Source organism: Odocoileus virginianus, chromosome 1 (genome assembly GCF_023699985.2).
Source record: "Odocoileus virginianus isolate 20LAN1187 ecotype Illinois chromosome 1, Ovbor_1.2, whole genome shotgun sequence".
In the NCBI taxonomy this organism is placed as follows: Eukaryota; Metazoa; Chordata; class Mammalia; order Artiodactyla; family Cervidae; genus Odocoileus; species Odocoileus virginianus.
Genome location: NC_069674.1, coordinates 66296720 through 66316213, shown reverse-complemented (window position 1 = coordinate 66316213; position 19494 = coordinate 66296720). Strand labels below are relative to the sequence as shown.

The 19494-nt window shown below is 37.8% G+C and overlaps 1 protein-coding gene across 1 annotated transcript in view; it reads right to left on the bottom strand.

Moving 5' to 3' along the window:
- Nucleotides 1–19494, bottom strand: part of LAMB4 (laminin subunit beta 4) — a 107101-nt gene that overhangs the window by 18973 nt on the left and 68634 nt on the right. Inside the window, 6 exon segments of the mRNA XM_070476863.1 lie at nucleotides 3770–3812; nucleotides 3814–3915; nucleotides 8764–8925; nucleotides 9732–9934; nucleotides 12980–13140; nucleotides 15047–15422. Of these exon segments, the coding sequence (XP_070332964.1) occupies nucleotides 3770–3812; nucleotides 3814–3915; nucleotides 8764–8925; nucleotides 9732–9934; nucleotides 12980–13140; nucleotides 15047–15422 (1047 nt within the window).

Below are 19494 nucleotides of genomic sequence, written 5' to 3'. Positions count from 1 at the left end.
AAATATATGTATAACTGAGTCACTTTACTATGCAGCAGATATTAACAACAATATAAATCAGCTATAAAGAAAGAAAGAAAAGAAAGTGAAGTCGCTCAGTCGCGTCCGACTCTTTGCGACCCCATGGACTGTAGCCTACCAGGCTCCTCTGTCCATGGGATTCTCCTAGCAAGGGCACTGGAGTGGGTTGCCATTTCCTTCGTTCAATTTAAAAAAAAAAGATTCAAGCACCATGAATGAGATAATAGGGAAGCCCTGGGTTTGGACTCAACAAAACTCCACTCTAATCCCCCCTGCCATTAAAAAGGCTCACAATTGCCTATTATACGAAGTGAAGTAAGTCAGAAAGAGAAACACAAATACTGTATACTAACACATATATATGGAATTTAGAAAGATGGTAACGATGATCCTATATGAGAGGCAGCAAAAGAGACAGAGATGTAAAGAACAGACTTTTGGACTCTGTGGGAGAAGGCGAGGGTGGGATGATTTGAGAGAATAGCACTGAAACATGTATATTATCATATGTAAAATAGATAACCAGTACAATTTCAATGCATGAAGCAGGGCACTCAAAACTGGTACTCTGGGACACCCAGAGGGATGGATGGGGAGGGAGGTAGAAGGGGGGTTCTGGATGGTGGGACACATGTACACCCACTTCTGATTTATGTTGATGTATGGCAAAAACCACCACAATATTGTAAAGTAGTTACCCTCCAATTAAAACAAATTTATTAAGAAAAATAAAAAGGTTAACAATTTTTGCTTATCTGCATAATAGGGTAATTATATCTGATACTACTTCTCAAAGGCCTATTTTGAGAAGGGATATGACAAAATATAGTATGAGCAACATATTATCAAGAAACTTCTAAATACATCTATGCCCTGCTTTTCAGAAAATAGAATTGGCCTCCTTTGAGAAGTGAAGTGGGAGATGTACTGTAGGTGTTTGGGGAATAACTCTTTGTCTCTTTCTGGCTCCTTACTGAGGCACAGATCCCGAGTCCCATGGGGAAGTCAGAGATGAATTAGATACAGATCTGATCTCCAAGGGGTTTACCATCAAGTCAGGAAATTATAAGTCATTCCAGATGATTGCTGATATTTCATAAGAGGAGAAGTGATAAATGTAAGACAAAATGATGTGGTGTTCAGCGGGAAGAGAAAATATTTCAGGAAGAACTTTAAGAAGACATTCAAATCTGGTTTTAGAAGCCCACACAGATTAAATCTGTGCAGATGTGGGTTGAAGGGACGGGTAAGGGCATTGTCAGCTCAGGCAAAAGCTCAGGGTGGAACAGGTAAATTGTGTGTTTGGCTGGCCAGTGGAGGGGGTGTCGAAAAAGTGTGTGAAAAAGTTAAAAAGTGTCTTAAAAAGTTTAAAAAAGGAGGTGTAGTTCAGGAAGGCTGGGAGTGAATCACACAAGCCCCTAAATGTGGGGCTAAGGAAACTGGACTTCATTCAAAAGACAATGGGAGCCATCGATGGCTTTCAGTATTTGAGTGACACGACCTAAGTATATATCTTCTTTGCAGTCATTTTGCCTTAGCTAGTTTTAACATAAAAGGACTATTTTACTTAGTTTTTTTTTAGCTGTGCCACATGGCTTGTGAGGTTTTAGTTCCCCAACCAGGGATTGAAACTGGGCCCTTGGCAGTGAATGTGCCAAGTCCTAACCACTGGACCGCCAGCAAATTCCCAAAGTGAATGTTTTACTTCCTAAACTGTTTTTGAAAAAATGCAACAAGAATTTTTCATGAATAAATTAAAGCTGTATTTTAAACAGAATCATGGATCTGGCTCTTTATAGAAATGGTAGCTGTTTTGTTAAAAAGAAAAGTTCTAATAAAAAGTGAAGTGAACTTAATTCCACATTCAGTCATGAAACATTTATTGGCATTGATTATGAGATTAGAAATTAAAATTTAAATGATTATAAATTCACTTTCAGGAAAAGTGACACAAAACTCTGTTAATAAGGAATTCAGATCACAAGGAAAATATTAAGATGGTCAAAGAGGAGCTGCATAGAGTGGCCAGCATAAATGTAATATTTTTATTTGGGCTTTACAGCCAAGAAAATTGAAGAAATTGGGTGCGCAAAAGGTACCATTTCCTGATGACCAAGAATCTCGGGACCCTGACCAGGGAAGTTCCTTTTATGGAACAGGATTTTTCTTGATGCCTAGCCTAGTTTTTGTTGTAATAATCTGAACAGAGTCCCCCTCCCCCCCCACCCAATTCCTTAGGCTAATTAAAGTGACATTTTTACTGTGACTCTATTTAAAGTCACATTCTAGTAGCAATGAGAACCAGGTCTAGTATAGCAATAGGCTCTATGATCCAGTGAACTAGGAGGGAAACAGGTAGAACCTGTTTTGTGATCTGTTGCTTGAGCTCAGGACTGTATTTTACCATTTTCATACGACAGCAGTGGTAGTTCTGATATTTAGTTTGGGTGTCTGAATTAACTTGTATCTGCAGAAATTGCTAATGTGTTCCTCACATTAATTGGCATTGATTATGAGATTAAATCTACTAGATTAAATCACAGATCTACTAGGATCTGTGCCTAGTAAATAGTCAATCTAGCTTCTCACTGAAAATTTGCTTTTGAACAAACAAGTGTCCAGCTGACTGATTTCATACCCAGTCATTTTCACTGATTATTTTGGTCATTTTTACTGATTATTTTCACTCCCTATTATTTTTCTTATTTTGAAAATCAGTATTAGAGCTGCTAATACAATTTCTAGAAACAATGAAATAGAACTTGGCCACAGGGGTCTCTTATAAAAATCAATAGCAAAGAGATTTAATAAAGTGACTGCAAAGATTGTAACTGACATCCTAACTGTTGATTAATTCATGTGGAGATATTAAATGACTGAATTTGGAAGATGGCTGTGGGAAAACTTTCTCAGATCAATTCCATGTAGTATTATACCCAAATGACATTGTTTGCAGAAAAGTGAGGTTTCAGGTCAATTTCCAGCTGTACTATTTGATTTTTATCTTTAACTGATAATTCTCTAGAGTTTAAAACAAACCTTTCCCAGGGACTTCCCTGGTAGTCCATTGGTTAAAGCTATGCACTTCCACTGCAGGGGGCATGGGTTCAACCCATGGTCAAGATACTAAGATCCCTTATGCGTGGGGTGATCAAAAACAAAGAAAACAACAAACCTCTCCTAAAATAAGGCACTGTGAGGGATAATAAGTTTATAATCATAATAATAATGAATCAAATAGTTCCCCCTCTGGCAGGCACAGAAAGACAACATGAGTCTTGGAAAATAGTCAATAACAGTTATCCAAAATAATCAGTATTTTAGATGCCACTTCACTACAGTATTTGATATACTAACTAACAATTGGCTTACCACGATCTCACTCTCAGATTGTGGAATCTGACAGAGTCTTCATGTTAGATTTTCCTTTTAAAAAAATAATATAATTTTAAACGCTAAGTTCACTTGTTTGGAATTTTAACTAAATTCTAGGATTTATTATCAAATTAACCTTATATAGAGAACCATATTTTTTGATACAGATTTAATATTTTGCAATTGTTTTCATTAAGAAATTTAAGATCAACAAGTATGTCTTGTTTTGGATTTAGGCATGTGATTTCCAATTAATGTAATTTGGAATTGGTTGATGCTTCAGTATACATTGAAAAGGAAGAAAAAGGAAGAGGAGATGGGGGAGATGGGGGAAAAGAACAAAAACTAGTTCTAATACTTTTTTAAAAATTACCTAACAAAAATATTTTCAGTTTTTCTATTAGAAGATTCATTTTTTTCTTCTTCAGATTCACTTTGGTTTTTCATATTCCTCAGTTTCTTTCTTAGCTGTAATGCACTCTTTTTGCAAACTTCTGCCAGTTTACTTATATTTCTGATCTTGAATAGAAAAAACAAAAATGAGGCAAACATAACAATCAGGCATATTCTGGGATGTCTCCTTACTTAGCTGACCAAATAGAACTCACTAAAACTAAAATAGAAGTCTAGATAACTAAACAATAGATTCATGTTAAAGGACTCTTTTAAAAGGTGATATTGGTTGTTTTCATCATCCTGTTTTCTTAATAATGTAAACTTCTCTCTTAAAACATTATTAGTGATCAAAATTGCTATTTGAAAACAATGACTTTTCCTGATATAAATTGAAAATACAAATTTTCTTTTTAGGAGATGTTAGTATTTTAGGGTATCAGAAAATTTCACAGAATTACAGTGATCATCATGTTTAGGAAGCTGAGAACATTTTCTTTAATATAAGTTAAAATATTAACTTTAATAAGTTTAACATAAGTTTAAATCTTTACTCTTTTAAACATTCTTCAAATTCAAATAATATATGCTCTTTGAGCATAAAAAGAAAGCATTCTTTCTTTTAATAAATGAGTTTGAACTCAGAGCAGGCTACAAAAATAAATTACAAATACTGTGTATACTTGGTGGAGAAACGATAAGGACTAAAACGTTTACAACTTAGAAGCGCAAATTCTTAACTGTATGATTTGAAAAAGGTCATGGACTTTTTCTTAGGATTCCAACAAATGAGAGAAAGAGAAAAAAATGGAGAGCAATAGAACAATATCACCCACAAGTTGAGCTGCACTGAATAAATTAATTGTGACAGAAGCACGGCTAATTAGGATCAAACATAGTTAGGGGAAAAAAAATCTCCCTTTATTTCTCCATTAAAAAACAGCTTAATTTAAGCCATACAGATTCTGTGGAAAAGGATTTAATGGTAGTCACTGGCAAATGATGAAACAAAACAGAAATATTTACATGATGAAAAATATGTACCTTAATTTTTTGGACTTGTTCCTTAATTCTCTAGAACTTTTTAAACTTTAAAATGGATACCAGTTGCTAAGAGAGATTTTAAAAGTTCTTATCACAGGAAAGAAAATGTAACTACATGTGGTGATGGATGGATGTTAACTAAATTTATTGTAGTAATCATTTCACAATATATACATATATCAAATCATTATGTTGTTCATCTAAAACTAATACAAATTTCCTATGTCAATTATATTTCAATAAAAAATAAAGTGGAGAAATTGTGAGTAAGAATACACAGAAGTGAGATGAGAATTTCAGAAATAAATACTCTGGTCAGGAAGCACCAAGTTACACAGATGAAATCTCAATGTAGATTAGTTGATGCCATATTCAGAAAGAACAAGATTGCTAAATTACTTCACTCTTAAAACATTTCTCTGCAATCCATCCTCTGTCACGACTCCTGAGAATTCTCTTGTAATCTCTTCTGGCATGCTTCCCCCTTCTAATCAAGAGGAAAATAGCACACCATTTTATCAACATGACAACTTTCATCCTTTTCTAGTTCTCCATTTATATGTTGATTAAGCAAGATTCTGCTATTATATACTTCAGGTGTTATCTTTTAAAAATAATCACTTCTAGAACACTTTCTAACACCATACACAAAAATAAACTCAAAATAGATTAAAGATCTAAATGTAAGAGCAGAAACTATCAAACTCCTAGAGGAGAACATAGGCAAAACACTCTCCGACATAAATCACAGCAGGATCCTCTATGACCCACATCCCAGAATTTCAGAAATAAAAGCAAAAATAAACAAATGGGACCTAATGAAACTTAAAAGCTTTTGCACAACAAAGGAAACTATAAGCAAGGTGAAAAGACAGCCCTCAGATTGGGAGAAAATAATAGCAAACGAAGCAACAGACAAAGGATTAATCTCAAAAATATACAAGCAACTCCTCCAGCTCAACTCCAGAAAAATAAATGACCCAATCAAAAAATGGGCCAAAGAACTCAACAGACATTTCTCCAAGGAAGACATACAGATGGCTAACAAACACATGAAAAGATGCTCAACATCACTCATTATCAGAGAAATGCAAATCAAAACCACAATGAGGTACCATTATACGCCAGTCAGGATGGCTGCTATCCAAAAGTCTACAAGCAATAAATGCTGGAGAGGGTGTGGAGAAAAGGGAACCCTCTTACACTGTTGGTGGGAATGCAAATTAGTACAGTCACTATGGAAAACAGTGTGGAGATTTCTTAAAAAGCTGGAAATAGAACTGCCATATGACCCAGCAATCCCACTTCTGGGCATACACACCGAGGAAACCAGATCTGAAAGAGACACGTGCACCCCAATGTTCATCGCAGCACTGTTTATAATAGCCAGGACATGGAAGCAACCTAGATGCCCATTAGCAGATGAATGGATGAGGAAGCTGTGGTACATATACACCATGGAATATTACTCAGCCATTACAAAGAATTCATTTGAATCAGTTCTAATGAGATGGATGAAACTGGAGCCCATTATACAGAGCAAAGTAAGCCAGAAAGATAAAGACCATTACAGTATACTAACACATATATATGGAATTTAGAAAGATGGTAACGATAACCCTATATGCAAAACAGAAAAAGAGACTCAGATGTATAGAACAGACTTGTGGACTCTGGGAGAAGGCGAGGGTGGGATGTTTCAAGAGAACAGCATCGAAACATGTATATTATCTAGGGTGAAACAGATCACCAGCCCAGGTTGGGTGCATGAGACAAGTGCTCGGGCCTGGTGCACTGGGAAGACCCAGAGGGATCGGGTGGAGAGGGAGGTGGGAGGGGGGACCGGGATGGGGAATACATGTAAATCCATGGCTAATTCATTTCAATGTATGACAAAAACCACTGCAATGATGTAAAGTAATTAGCCTCCAACTAATAAAAATAAATGGAAAAAAAAATAAAACACAATACAGAATGTAAAAAAATATATCTAAAAATAAAAATTACTTTACAAATTAAAAAAAAATCACTTAACATGGGACTTATTTAAATGGTGTGAGATTTCTGGTTTTTGAGGAGGGACACAATAGTAGTTTAACATTACATGAAATGATTAAGGGTTGGTTTAAGCACAGGGATACAAGACCAGGATTCGTATTTGTTCACTGTTGAATTCCCAGCATGTAGATAAATGCCCAGCATGCAATAGGTACTCAACGAATATTTGTTAAAGCATTGAAGAATAATATATAAGTGAAAAAACTAGGTGGCAATACAAATTTGAATGCTAAGTCGCCTCAGTCATGTCTGACTCTTTGTGATCCTATGGACTCTAGCCTGCCAAGCTCTTCTGTCCACGGGACTCTCCAGGTAAGAATACTGGAGTGGTTGCCATGCCCTCCTCCAGGAGATCTTCCTGACCCAGGGATTGAACCTGCATCTCTTATGTCTCCTGCAGTGGCAAGCAGGTTCTTTACCACTAGCACCACAGATGACTATGTAAACAAAAAATGTCAACATTTAGGATGTGTAGGGATGTTCTTCAACCTGACTATAATCAGAGACCTGCTCCTGGACTTGGATTCTGGAGCCTGTGGAGCAAGGATATAGGACCAGCTGGGGCTCAGGTCCATGGAGACGAGGCTCATGGAACAAATGGCTGCTCTGGAGTGTGTATGTGCAGGAGTGTGTATCTTAGTTGTGGTTCTCACCCCATTTTCAAGTCTGGCTCTGTATCCTTCTTTCACTTCTGAGGCCCAGATGTCTGCACATAATTTCCTTTCTGTTCAGGAGTTGGTTTCTGCCACTTGCAAACAAGAGGGCTGACTAATATAATATTTATCTTATATTGATTAAAAAAAATGCAGCTTTTTTCAGCTTTTCTTCTTCAAAGGCTCTATGTATATTGCCAAAAAAAAAAAAAAAAAGGCAACTAGGGAACATACCAACTTATTTTCAAGATGAACACAATGTATTCACAAAACTCTTAAATTTGTATTTATCCTTTCAAGGTGAGTATAATGTATTCATCAAAGAGCCTAACTGAAAATAATATGTATTTTTTAGAAGTGATTTTTAAAATCGTTTAAAATTATTTAAGATTCTGTTATCAGGTACTTAAATATTAAAACAACTTTATCATATCAACCTAGGAAGGAGTTTAAGGAATTAAGGGTATAATCCTATTAAAAACATTTATAACATTGAATTCTAACATTAAAATTTGTCTATTTAGTACAATTTCAAACACATTCTTGAATTTATGAAAAATTATTCTTTACTTGGAGATTTCTATAGTTTTCAAAACTCCAAGGCTAGGAATTTACACATTTCTATGCAGTGTTTGCTATAAAGCAATCATAATCAAACGTCTATGTATGTCCTATGAACATATACTCTGTTTTTCTCTTCTCTTTCTTTCCATACACACATACACACAATGTTATACACACACACACAATGTTCTACACACATATATACACATGTTTATATGTCATATATATGAGAAAATATGTCAATATTCTCATCTATTTCTACATCACCATTTATAGTCACATCTATATTTTTAGGGTTTCCTTGGTGGCTCAGATGGTAATGCAGGAGGATCCAGGTTCGATCCCTGGGTTGGGAAGATCCCCTGGAGAAGGGCATGGCAACCCACTCCAGTATACTTGCCTGGAGAATTCCATGGACAGAGAAGCCTGGCAGGCTACAGTCCACAGGTTCACAAAGAGTCGGACATGACTGAGCAACTAACACTTTCATAACTTTTCTTTATTTTTATTCTGTATTTCCAGGCAAAAGAACACCTAACATCTAGAACCTATTTTTTCACTTAGAAGATAAATGGAAATTTAAAAAATTTCAAGCAGTTTGCTGTTTTAAAATTACAACAGCTTTGCAAATAAAGCATGTGAAGACATCATTTACCTGTTTCTTCAACCTGTGAACTTGGTTGTTCAAATTGTGAATCACAGACTCTGCTTCCTGAGCTTTCTGCAGGGCATTCCTTGAGAGGGTTGGGGAGCCGTAACAGCTGGGGCCACCACAGGATGAGAGCCCACAGGCCGTGTCCTCTCCTTCTCCACACACCTGAGAGGAAGAAGGATCTATGTCAGAAAGTAACTTGTTGGTAGAGTGTTTTTCTAACGTCATCCGGGCTCACTGAGGCAAGACACTGCTCTATTCACCTGTGTTTCTTCAACAGTTGTTCATGATTAATATGTAGATGTGACCCATTAAATATTTCCTAGCTAACTGAATAAGTATCTAACTTATTTGCTGTTAGCACTGGTGTCAATCAATAACAGTTTCATACTTATGGTTTCTTTGGAAAATATTGAGCATTTCCATATTAATTTCATCTTTTTAAAAATAAAAACTACCTTTCACTCATGAAGCAGGAGGAGTAAATGTCCACAGTCTATACCATTTAGGAGATAGTAAATAGTATAAAATAATAAAATCAAGCCACGATCTTTACTCTTTGATTTTTCTCAAACTTGGACTTAATAAATACAAAAATATTATTTTTAGATTAAATATATATTATTTATATATTATTCCTATACTTATAAAATATAAATTAAAAATGAAATAATACATTAGACAGGGAAATAGAAAAGATTTGTATATCAAATCGGGCTTCAAAGGTAGCACAGTGGTAAAGAATCCACCTGCCAAGGCAGGAGATGCAGGTTTGATTTCTGGGTCGGGAAGATTCTCTGGAAAAGAAAATGGCAACCCACTCCAGTATTCTTGCCTGGAAAATTCCATGGACAGCAAAGCCTGGCTACAGTCCATGGTGTCCTGAAGAGTCAGACATGACTGAGCGATCAAGCGCACACATATTAAGTAAACACCACAGATACTTTTACTATACTGTCATGAATATTTACCTTTTCTTGCAATATTTGAATATTTGGTATCTTGATCTGCTGTAATTTCTCCAATGACAAGTCTTTTGAGGTTAGTGTATCTAAGATGCTAAGTAAGTCATTCCTGGTATTTTTGAAGTTGTTTGTGATGGATGTAGTTTCATTAATTTTCTTTTCAGTAGATAAAGAACTCTGATAATACTTCTTGATGTCCTTTGAAAAATCTACATCAACACAAATTGAGGTAAGATAAATTTTATGGAAACAACTGAAATTATACATGGGCTACCAACATAATCATTCTCTAACTTGACTAGACTGTTTTGGTCTCAATGAGCAACACAAAAATTCAACATCCATTTCCTTGAGTTTGTACTTCACAGGGAAAAGTTAGAAGTTGTGTCATAGATACAGATGTAATACCTACAGAGCACTGAGGTTTAAGTCTGCAGACATAGATATGAACGCTGGCTTCTCCCTTTACTGTGTGGGTATGTCCTTGAGCAAACCCATTAGTCTCTTAGATTGTGTCTCCTGTAAATTAGTGATAATAATTTGTGAAGATTAAGTGAAATCATATAAAAATACTCTGTGAAATGTTCCACATATGTAAGGTATTAATTTTGACTACCTATATGAACTCTAAGATGATGAACCAAGTTTATCCCACTACATAGCACAGAAGTTGACAAACTCACTCTACAAAGGTCAGAGTATAAATGTTTTAGGCTTACCTACCATCACATTGCTGTCACAACTACTCAACTCTGCCACTGTAGAGAAACAGTAACCATGTAAATCAATAGGTGAGATTGTCTCCTAATAAAACTTTATTTATAAAAATAGACTGGGAGGGGAAGTATGTATACCTGTGGTTGATTCATATTGATGTGTGGCAGAAACTAACACAGTATTGTAAAGCAATTATCCCCCAATTAAAAGTAAATAAATTTTTTTTAAAAAAGGAAAAAAAAACCTACCACAGGCTGTGGGTAGGATCTGCAGGCTGACTGTAGTTTGCTGACCTGTGATGTTGAAGCTGATGACAACAGCTACTGTGCTAAAGTGAAAGTCACTCAGTCAGGTCAGACTCTTTGTGACCCCGTGGATTGTAGCCTGCCAGGCTCCTCTGTCCATGGAATTCTCTAGGCAAGAGTGGGTAGCCGTTCCCTTCTCCAGGGGATCTTCCCAATCCAGGGATGGAACCCATGTCTCCCGCATTGCATGCGGATTTTTTTTTTTTTTTTCATTTATTTTCATTAGTTGGAGGCTAATTATTTTACAATATTGTAGTGGTTTTTGCCATACGTTGGTGTAAATCAGCCATGGATTTACATGTGTTCCCCATTCCGATTACATGCAGATTCTTTACCGCCTAAGCTACCAAATGGTGCTAAGTGCTTTCTATACAGCTGTACTTCTGATCAATTTTCATCCTTAATTTTACAAAACACTGTGAGAACTAGCCCAACCACCATTTTACAAGTGGAAAAACGAGGCTCTGATGACAGGAAGTTCTCACTGATAGTAAGAACTGCAGCGGGGATTGGAAGCCAGGTAGTGTGACTCTAGAGACTGTGTTCTTAAACATTTCTCTATATTTTGATAGAAATACAAATTCCTGAAAGCATAATGTGATGTTTTAATGTAAATGATAGCATATTAGGGCTTTAGCCTATTTTAGGAACCAAAGGCCCATGATTCTGATCTTTACTTCATACATAACTGGAGTCCAGGCATGACAACCACTCTTTATCTTCTAAACATTCCTGGTTTTTATACTAACATACTTGGATGGCATCACCAACTCAATGGACATGATATGAGTAAACTCTGGGAGTTGGTGATGGACAGGGAGGCCTGGTTTGCTGCAGTCCATGGGGTGGCAAAGAGTTGGACACGACTGAGCGACGGAACTGAACTCTTACTATATCATGATTTTTATTTACCATGAACCACTTCCCTAAACAAACAAAAATCATTTTCTATTGCTTGTAATGATTTTCTGCCTTGATTTATCTGGCAAATTTATCTTTATTCTATGAAGCCTTTTCTAATATACCCAGGAATATCATTTTTTCTACTTTGTTCCTGAAGCAGTTTGAAGATGCTCTAACAGAGTCTTTTCATTGTTTGGGGTTGTTTATATGCCTGGCTTTCCCACTGAGATTGGGATGACTTTAGGGTGAGGACTGGCTGAATTTACTGCCTGTCTCTGATGCCCAGTACAGTGTTAGGCATTGAGAAAAAGCCCAGTAACTGCTGTTGGGATGCAAGTTTGAGAGGATCAGCATGGGTCAGTTTTGCTTTCTTCTACCTGGCTTGGGTGACTGCTCAAGGATTTTCAATTCTTTCACTGGGCACCTTCTTCCAGATTAGGAATCAGAGCAAATTCCTTACTCTTTATATGGTGCTAAGCATCATCAATAGTGATTTCATTAAACTCAGGCCTTCCTTTAGCGTCATAATTATCATCTTTTTTTTTTTTCTCTTTTAGCTCAAGATCAGATGTCAAATAGCAGCATAGACACAGAATACGGAAAAGTAGACAACGTTATTGCCTTGAGATAGGTTTCATCTCTCAACTGGATGGGTTCTGTGTGAATAAGATCAGTGCTGCCTCTCCTGGTAGTTAACAAGATGTCTGTCCATTTCCAAACATAACAAGGATCTCATGGGAAAAGAGGATATGACTTAATTCAAGTTTTGTTTCAGAGTTCCATTTCTCCTCCAAGTTGATCTTGGCTTTGGCATGGCTCCCATTCATTTTTAAAAACTATGCAATATGTACTACAGCCTTCTAGTGTGTTATATGTCTCCAAATTCCTACAAAGTTCTTACAAGAAATAGGTAAGTTCTTTTTTATTCATATTCTTTCATGTTTATGATTGCTGGAAACTGAGTGGCTTATATTCAAGAAGGTATCAAAACATATCTCTTTCATTTTCTTATGGCCACATTAGAATTTCCAAGCTTATGATTACATAAGATCCTTGTGTGGCTTGGCATCTGAATACTTTGGGTTTTAGTATATGTTTAGTATTGCATAATTGTTAGCATTTTTTTGTGCAAATGCTATCCAGTCTCTGCAATGTTTTAAGAAGTTGAAGTATTCGTGCACAAATAATACCTTTAATGGGTATGTTTTCATGTTTTAAAGTGCTTGGGCGCTGTGGCGATAAGCACAGGGTGATTCACTAATGGAATGCACTATGGATTTTATCAGCTTCTGTCCAGAAACAGATAGTTAGGTACATTTTCTTTCTTACCCATGAGGCTTGCATTCCAGGCACCGAAGTGCAAATCATTTCCTTCCTGAAGATCTTCAAGTAAGAGGTTTGTTTCATTCCTCATTCTGACGATTGTTTCTTTTAGATCTTCAAATTCATCCACTGTTTTCAGCTGCTCGCTTAGTTGCATGATTTGTTTCCTATAGGGGACAATGAGAGTAAATGTAGCAAAGCTTGTATTACATTTGACAGATTGGTGGAAAACACACACACACACACACACACAAAGTTGCCCTCATTATCAAGTATCCTCATACTTCAGATGGATTTCAACTGCAGTAGTCTGACTTCTGAATATATGCTTATGGATATCCTGAGTGCTCTGTCCTTCCCCTACTGACATTTTGATTTGTAATTTACCCAGCAAACATTTATTATTTAACTAAACCAGCCCTGGAGAAAACAATCATAGAGAAAACAGCTTTGCCCACAGGAGGTCCTCAGTGAGGTAGTGGCAAACGAACTACAAATACATGGAAAGATGGAGAAGGGAACACATCCTTTCTCTGAGGTCGTCAGGAAAGGCTTCAGAGAGGGGGCGGTGTTTGGGTGGCTGTTACAGAGGAACAGAGTTCAACAGGTGGACCACGAAGGGGCTGGCATCCCTTACCACTTCAGACCTGGCACTGGGACTCCTGTTGCTTTTGCTTTCTTCTCTCTGGCTCTGCTCTGGGCTCTTGCAGTGTCTTTGTTTGGACCATCCACTATGGACTGGCTCCTTCCGCTTTCTCAGTTCCATTTTATCTGCTAGGTCTGACAACCACAAACTAGTGGTCCCTGGGACAAGCTCAGTCTCAGACATATTTCTTTGGCCTATACAGTGCTTTTAAAAAGTGCTATTGAATACAGGCAGCTATTAGCTGCCTGTATTTTAAAGTGCGGACATTTCCATAGAAATCTGGATATCTGACATCACTCAAACAGTGGGGAGCTCTGGGAACCCACAGTCTTTACTAGGTTATAGAAGTGCTTGTTCTCACCTGCCAGCTTGACCTGCACATACCACTGGGCCCTAGAGCTGTGTTTACGATGCCAGTGGCCCTTCCTCTGTACTAACCAGGTGAGCTGCATCACCCTCCCTGTGCAACTTTTAAGCAATTACTATATACTTCCGGAATTTTTGTCTGGTGACAAAATTGACAAAATGAATACCCTTATATTTACAGTTGTGTTTTCTATGACATGAAACTTTGTAGCTTCAACTATTCTTTAATCCATGAGCTTTTCTGGGGAGGAGGAATATTTTTTATAGAACCATAATCTTCTTGGTTTCTTTGTAGACTGTGTGCTCCTAGATGGGTAGAAACTATACCCAACTCATCCTCATTTGTCCAGATCAGGTCAGCAAACTTTTTCTGCAAAGGGTGAGAAAGTAAATATTTCAGGCCTTGGGGGCCATAGCATCCTTGTCATAACTGCTCAGCTCTGTCCCTGCAGAGGTACAGTAGCCACAGAGGATGTAAATGATGGGTATGGCTGTGTTCCAATAAAACTTTATTTACAAAACAATGTGATGGGTTGGATGTTGCTTGTGAACTATGTCTTGCTGACTCCTGGCCCACAGCAATCAACATCATCTCTAAAACTATTTGATGAATGAAAAAATGATAAAAATGATATTGCATTTTGAAAGAACTATTGTACTCATTATACAACTTCACAGTAATGTATGGGCATGTAAACAACTGAGGAATTTGGGAACATTAAGCAAATATCTCTGAGTACATGGTTGAAAAAAAAAAATTGTATATTAGAAACCTTTCTACTTCCAATTTTGTGTCCTTCAGCTCTGCTGAGTTTGGGCTTCCCAATTAACCTTGTGGTTGCCTTTTTGTTATAATCTATGACATCTTGAAAAATCACATGCAATCCTAACTAGGTAGGAAAGAGACAGACAGATATGATCCCCAGCCTGGTTACTAACTGACCAATGATCATTCTCCCAATGTTAACAAAGGTACATTTCTAAGCTGAAGGCTGTTAAAGCTCTTAGGAGTTAAGGTAAATCAAGAACTTGGAGACCTATTACTTTTGCACAAACCTTACCGAGCAGAGTCATGATAATCCTTGACTTTTGAGAATTCCTCAGATGAGAAAACAGGATGTCTCCAAATCCTTTCTATTTCAGACATGTTTTCTCCGAGGCCTTTGAAGTCGGCCTCACAGACAGGCAGGGTCTCTCTTTTATCTTCCATGTTAGCAGCCAGCCTAATTAACCCTTGCACCACTGTGGAGAGGGAAGAAATAGTGTGGTCCCATTGATCAAAGCACCAGTGACACCGAAGACAAGAGGGGAATTCCCGGGCATGACCCCGGGCACAGCGATCGCATCGAGGGCCGCTAACGCCCTCCTGGCATCAACATGTGCCTGTGCCCTGGTCACAGACAGGCTTCTGGGAACCTTCCCTGTTGCAGTCACACGCTGAAAAAGATGGGAGAAGGAGCAGAGAACGTCAGTCACCTGGCCTTTAGCTCATTACCAGCTCAAGAATAAAGTCCCCTCCTCTTCCCTGAGAAACTTCCTAAATCCCATTTCTAAGGTGAACATTTAAAGCAGGATAATTTCAGAGATCTTTGCAATGGCCATTAAAACACAGCATCCCTCTTTTCACTCCAGTCAAGTCAGCGCTGGGGGTTTTGTTCAGGTTTTTGCTTTTGTTTCGGCTTGCACTTGGCTTGCAGGATTAGCTCTCTGACCAGGGAGCGAAACTCTGCCCCCTGCAGTGCAAGTGTGGAGTCCTAACCACTGGATTGCCAGGGAGGTCCCAGGTCTCGGTTCTTACATGGGCATCATTAGACGTCGTTCTTACTGCAAGTGTGAGTTGTTCACATCTGGGTTCTTCGCCCGTGTGAGTGGAGAGTGTGGATCTAATGACAGACTTGTGCATGGCTGCTACTGTTCCTTCAAGGTGGCTCAGGCATGCCACAGGCTCTCTAAGAATAAGACGGCCCATGATCACACTTTTTCTTACTGAAACCCAGCCTGGATGTGCTGTCTTCCTTTCATAAGAAAGGCTATTCTGTTCTCAAAAAAGTGTGTGCCTGGAATCTCCCTTTGGTATTTTTACCCAAAGGAATTCAAAACATGTCCACATAAAAACCTACAAATGGATGTTTAGAGCAATGGTATGCATAATTGCCAACTTAGATGTAACCAAGATGTCTAGGTGAACGCATAAAGAAACTGATACATCCAGACAATTAAATATTATTCAGATTATAAAGAAATGAGTGCTAAGCCATAAAAAAGACATGGAGGAACCTTAGGTGCTTACTACTAAATGAAAGAAATCACTTTGAAAAAGTTACATATTGTAATATGATTCCAATTATAGGATATTCTGAAAAGGCAAAACTATAGGGTCAGTAAACAGATAAGTTGTTGCCAGGGGTTAAGGGGTGTGTAAGGATGGATAGAAGGCAAAGCACAGAGGATTTTTAGGGCAGTGGAAATACCCTGTATGATACTATGCTGATAGATACATGTCATTAGACATCTGTCTAAATCCAATACCAAGTCAACCCTAATATAAACTATGAGCTTTGATGATTACAATGTATCAATATAGGTTCATCAATTGTAACAAATGTACCACTCTTGTAGGGAGGTTGATAATGACTGAGGGCATGCATATGTAGGGTCTGGAAGGACATATGGGAAATCTCTGCCTTCCTCTCAATTTTCCTATGAACCTAAAATTGCTCTTAGAAAAAGTCTTTTAAAAAATTGGAGAACATTAAATATACCATCTTAATTAAAAGAAAAACAAACAAAAAAACACCTCTGATGTTAGGTGGAAGTCCAATGGTTAGGACATCCTGGTGGTCCAGTGGTTAGGACTGCATGCTTTCACTGCCGAGGGCTTGGGTTCAGTCACTGGTCTAGGAGCAGATCCATAGCCATGCAGTGTAGCCAAAAAATAAACAGAAACTCTCCCCAAACCTGATACGCTATGCACTTCAGATGAGTAGGTTGTTGATTACAGCTAAGGATGGAGGATGAAGAGAGCTACTGAAGTTATTTGAAGCAATTATTATTATTATTGGAGCAATTTCCAAAAGGTCAGGGAATCACTAGCCTATGCCACAGGCTTAACTGCAAGGAACAAGTGATTTAAAAATCCATTTGGCAGCCTGAGTGGGAATAATGCCAATTACAAATAAAAACTGATTACCACACTAGGCTCCTCCAATAGACATCATCTGTCTGGCCCATTCATTTTGGTCCAGAGGCCTCTGCAGAACCCTGGGGGCACTCTGTGCATTTCACCACCTGGAGGCCAAGGCTCCCCCTTATTATCCGTTCTTCTTCAGGAGCACTAGTGGGGTCTGTAGCCTGAGCTGACCATTTGCAAAGCTTCCTCTATGAAATCATTTTTATAAAATAAGATTATTAAAATATTAGAGGGACACAGGAATATAGGCTCTCTAAGAAAGATTTTCTAAGAGCCAACATTCCTTCCTGGTTTTTAAAGTAGCAATTCCACTTGGAACATTGCATCTTTGAATGTGGCAAAAAACCAAAGGCTTTTTTTTTTTTTTAAACCACAAAAGCACATTTATAAAGGAATGGACAGGAAGAAGAGTTTCCATATGTGGCTACATAGAATAGAAGTGACCGCAATGATAAGTCCATCACATCTGATATTTCTTTAGTTTGACTTCTTTTGGAAGTGGATTTCAAAGAGAGATTAAAAAATCCCTCCTCCTAGAACCAACCCAGACTCTACATTTGCACTGTCCAATATGGTAGCTACTAACCACATATGCTATTTAAATATAAATGGATTAAATGAAACAAACAATTGTTTTTCTCACTTGCACTAGCCACAGTGCAAGTGCTCAATACAACTAGTGGTCCCTGCACTGGATAGTTTGGAGTAAAATGGTTCCATGTTTGCAGAAAGTAGTATGAAACAGCCTTGCCCTGGGAATTCTCTGGCAGTCCAGAGGTTAAGGCTCTACGTTTCCACTGTGGGGACATGGGTTCAATCCCTTGTCCGGGAACTGAGATCCCAGATACTGTGAGGCGCAGCCAAAAAATAAATAAAAAGACAATCTCATTTTTTAAAGATGCCAGGAGCAGTGGCTGTGTATTAAGAATAAATAGATATAAATAGCCCTGCTCTAAATCCTATAACTAGTGCTAATGGAATGAAAGGCACCAGGAACACAAACTCCTCAAGTTTGGAGGCCTTGCCTTCTTTCTTCACTACCCTGAGTACCCAGTAGACACTCTGTGAATACTTTTAAATAAATACATGAATCTGTGATAGACCCCAAGTTATGAAAGCCATGTTAAGGAAACATCTGCTCTGCTGGCTTCTTATGATCCATTTCCCAGCCTCTACCTTGATCCAAATTAGCTATTTTTGTCAGCATGCTTCCAGATAGCAGAAAATTGGCTACAAGTTATGATCTCAAAAATCTGTTCCATATTAACAACTTTGAGGAATTTTAATATAACCTAACATTCAATATAGTGCAAAGTTTTAATATAAGAGAAAAAATTTTAAAGGGCTAAAAATATTTTTTTTTAAACTAAGATTAAAGTTTGTGAGTTTTCAAATATAAAGCATGATACCATAAAATTCCTTGACAAGAACTTAGGCAAAACATTCTCTGACATAAATCATACTAATGTTTTCTTAGGTCAGTCTCCCAAGGCAATGGAAATAAAAATGAAAATAAACAAATGGGACCTAATCAAACTTATAAGCTTTTGCACAGCAAAGGAAGCCATAAACAAAATGAAAAGACAATCTGTGGGCTGGGAGAGAATATTTGCAAATGACATGCCAAACAAGGGCTTAATTTCCAAAATATACAAGCAGCTCATATAACTCAATAACAAAACAAAACAAAAAAGCCCCAAACAACCCAATTGAAAAAAGGGCAGAAGACCTAAACAAACATTTTTCTAAAGAAGACATACAGATGGCCAACAGACACATGAAAAGATGCTCAACACTGCTAATTATTAGAGAAATGCAAATCAAAACGACAATGAGGTATCACCTTATATTGGTCAGATGCCCATCATGAAAATGTCTAGGGCTTCCCTGGTGGCTCAGTGGTAAAGAATCTGCCGGCCACTGCAGGAGACATGGATTCGATCCCTGATCTAGGAAGATCCCACATACCACAGAGCAAATAAGCCACAACTATTGAGCTGTAGTCTAGAGCCCAGGAACTGGAACTACCGAGCCAGCGCTGCAACTACTGACGCCCCTGCACCCTAGAGTCTGTGCTTCACAACGAGAGAAGCTGGAGCACCGCAACTGGAAGGGCTCCCACTCTGCACAACCAGAGAAAGCCTGAACGGCAAGGAAGCCTCGGCACAGCCGAAAAACAATACATAAAAGTACATATAAAAATCTATAAACAACAAATGCTGGACAAGTGTGGAGAAGAGGGAGCCCTCCTAAACGCTGGTGGGAATGTAAATTGGTCCAGCCACTATGGAGAACCATACGGAGGTTACTCAGAAAACT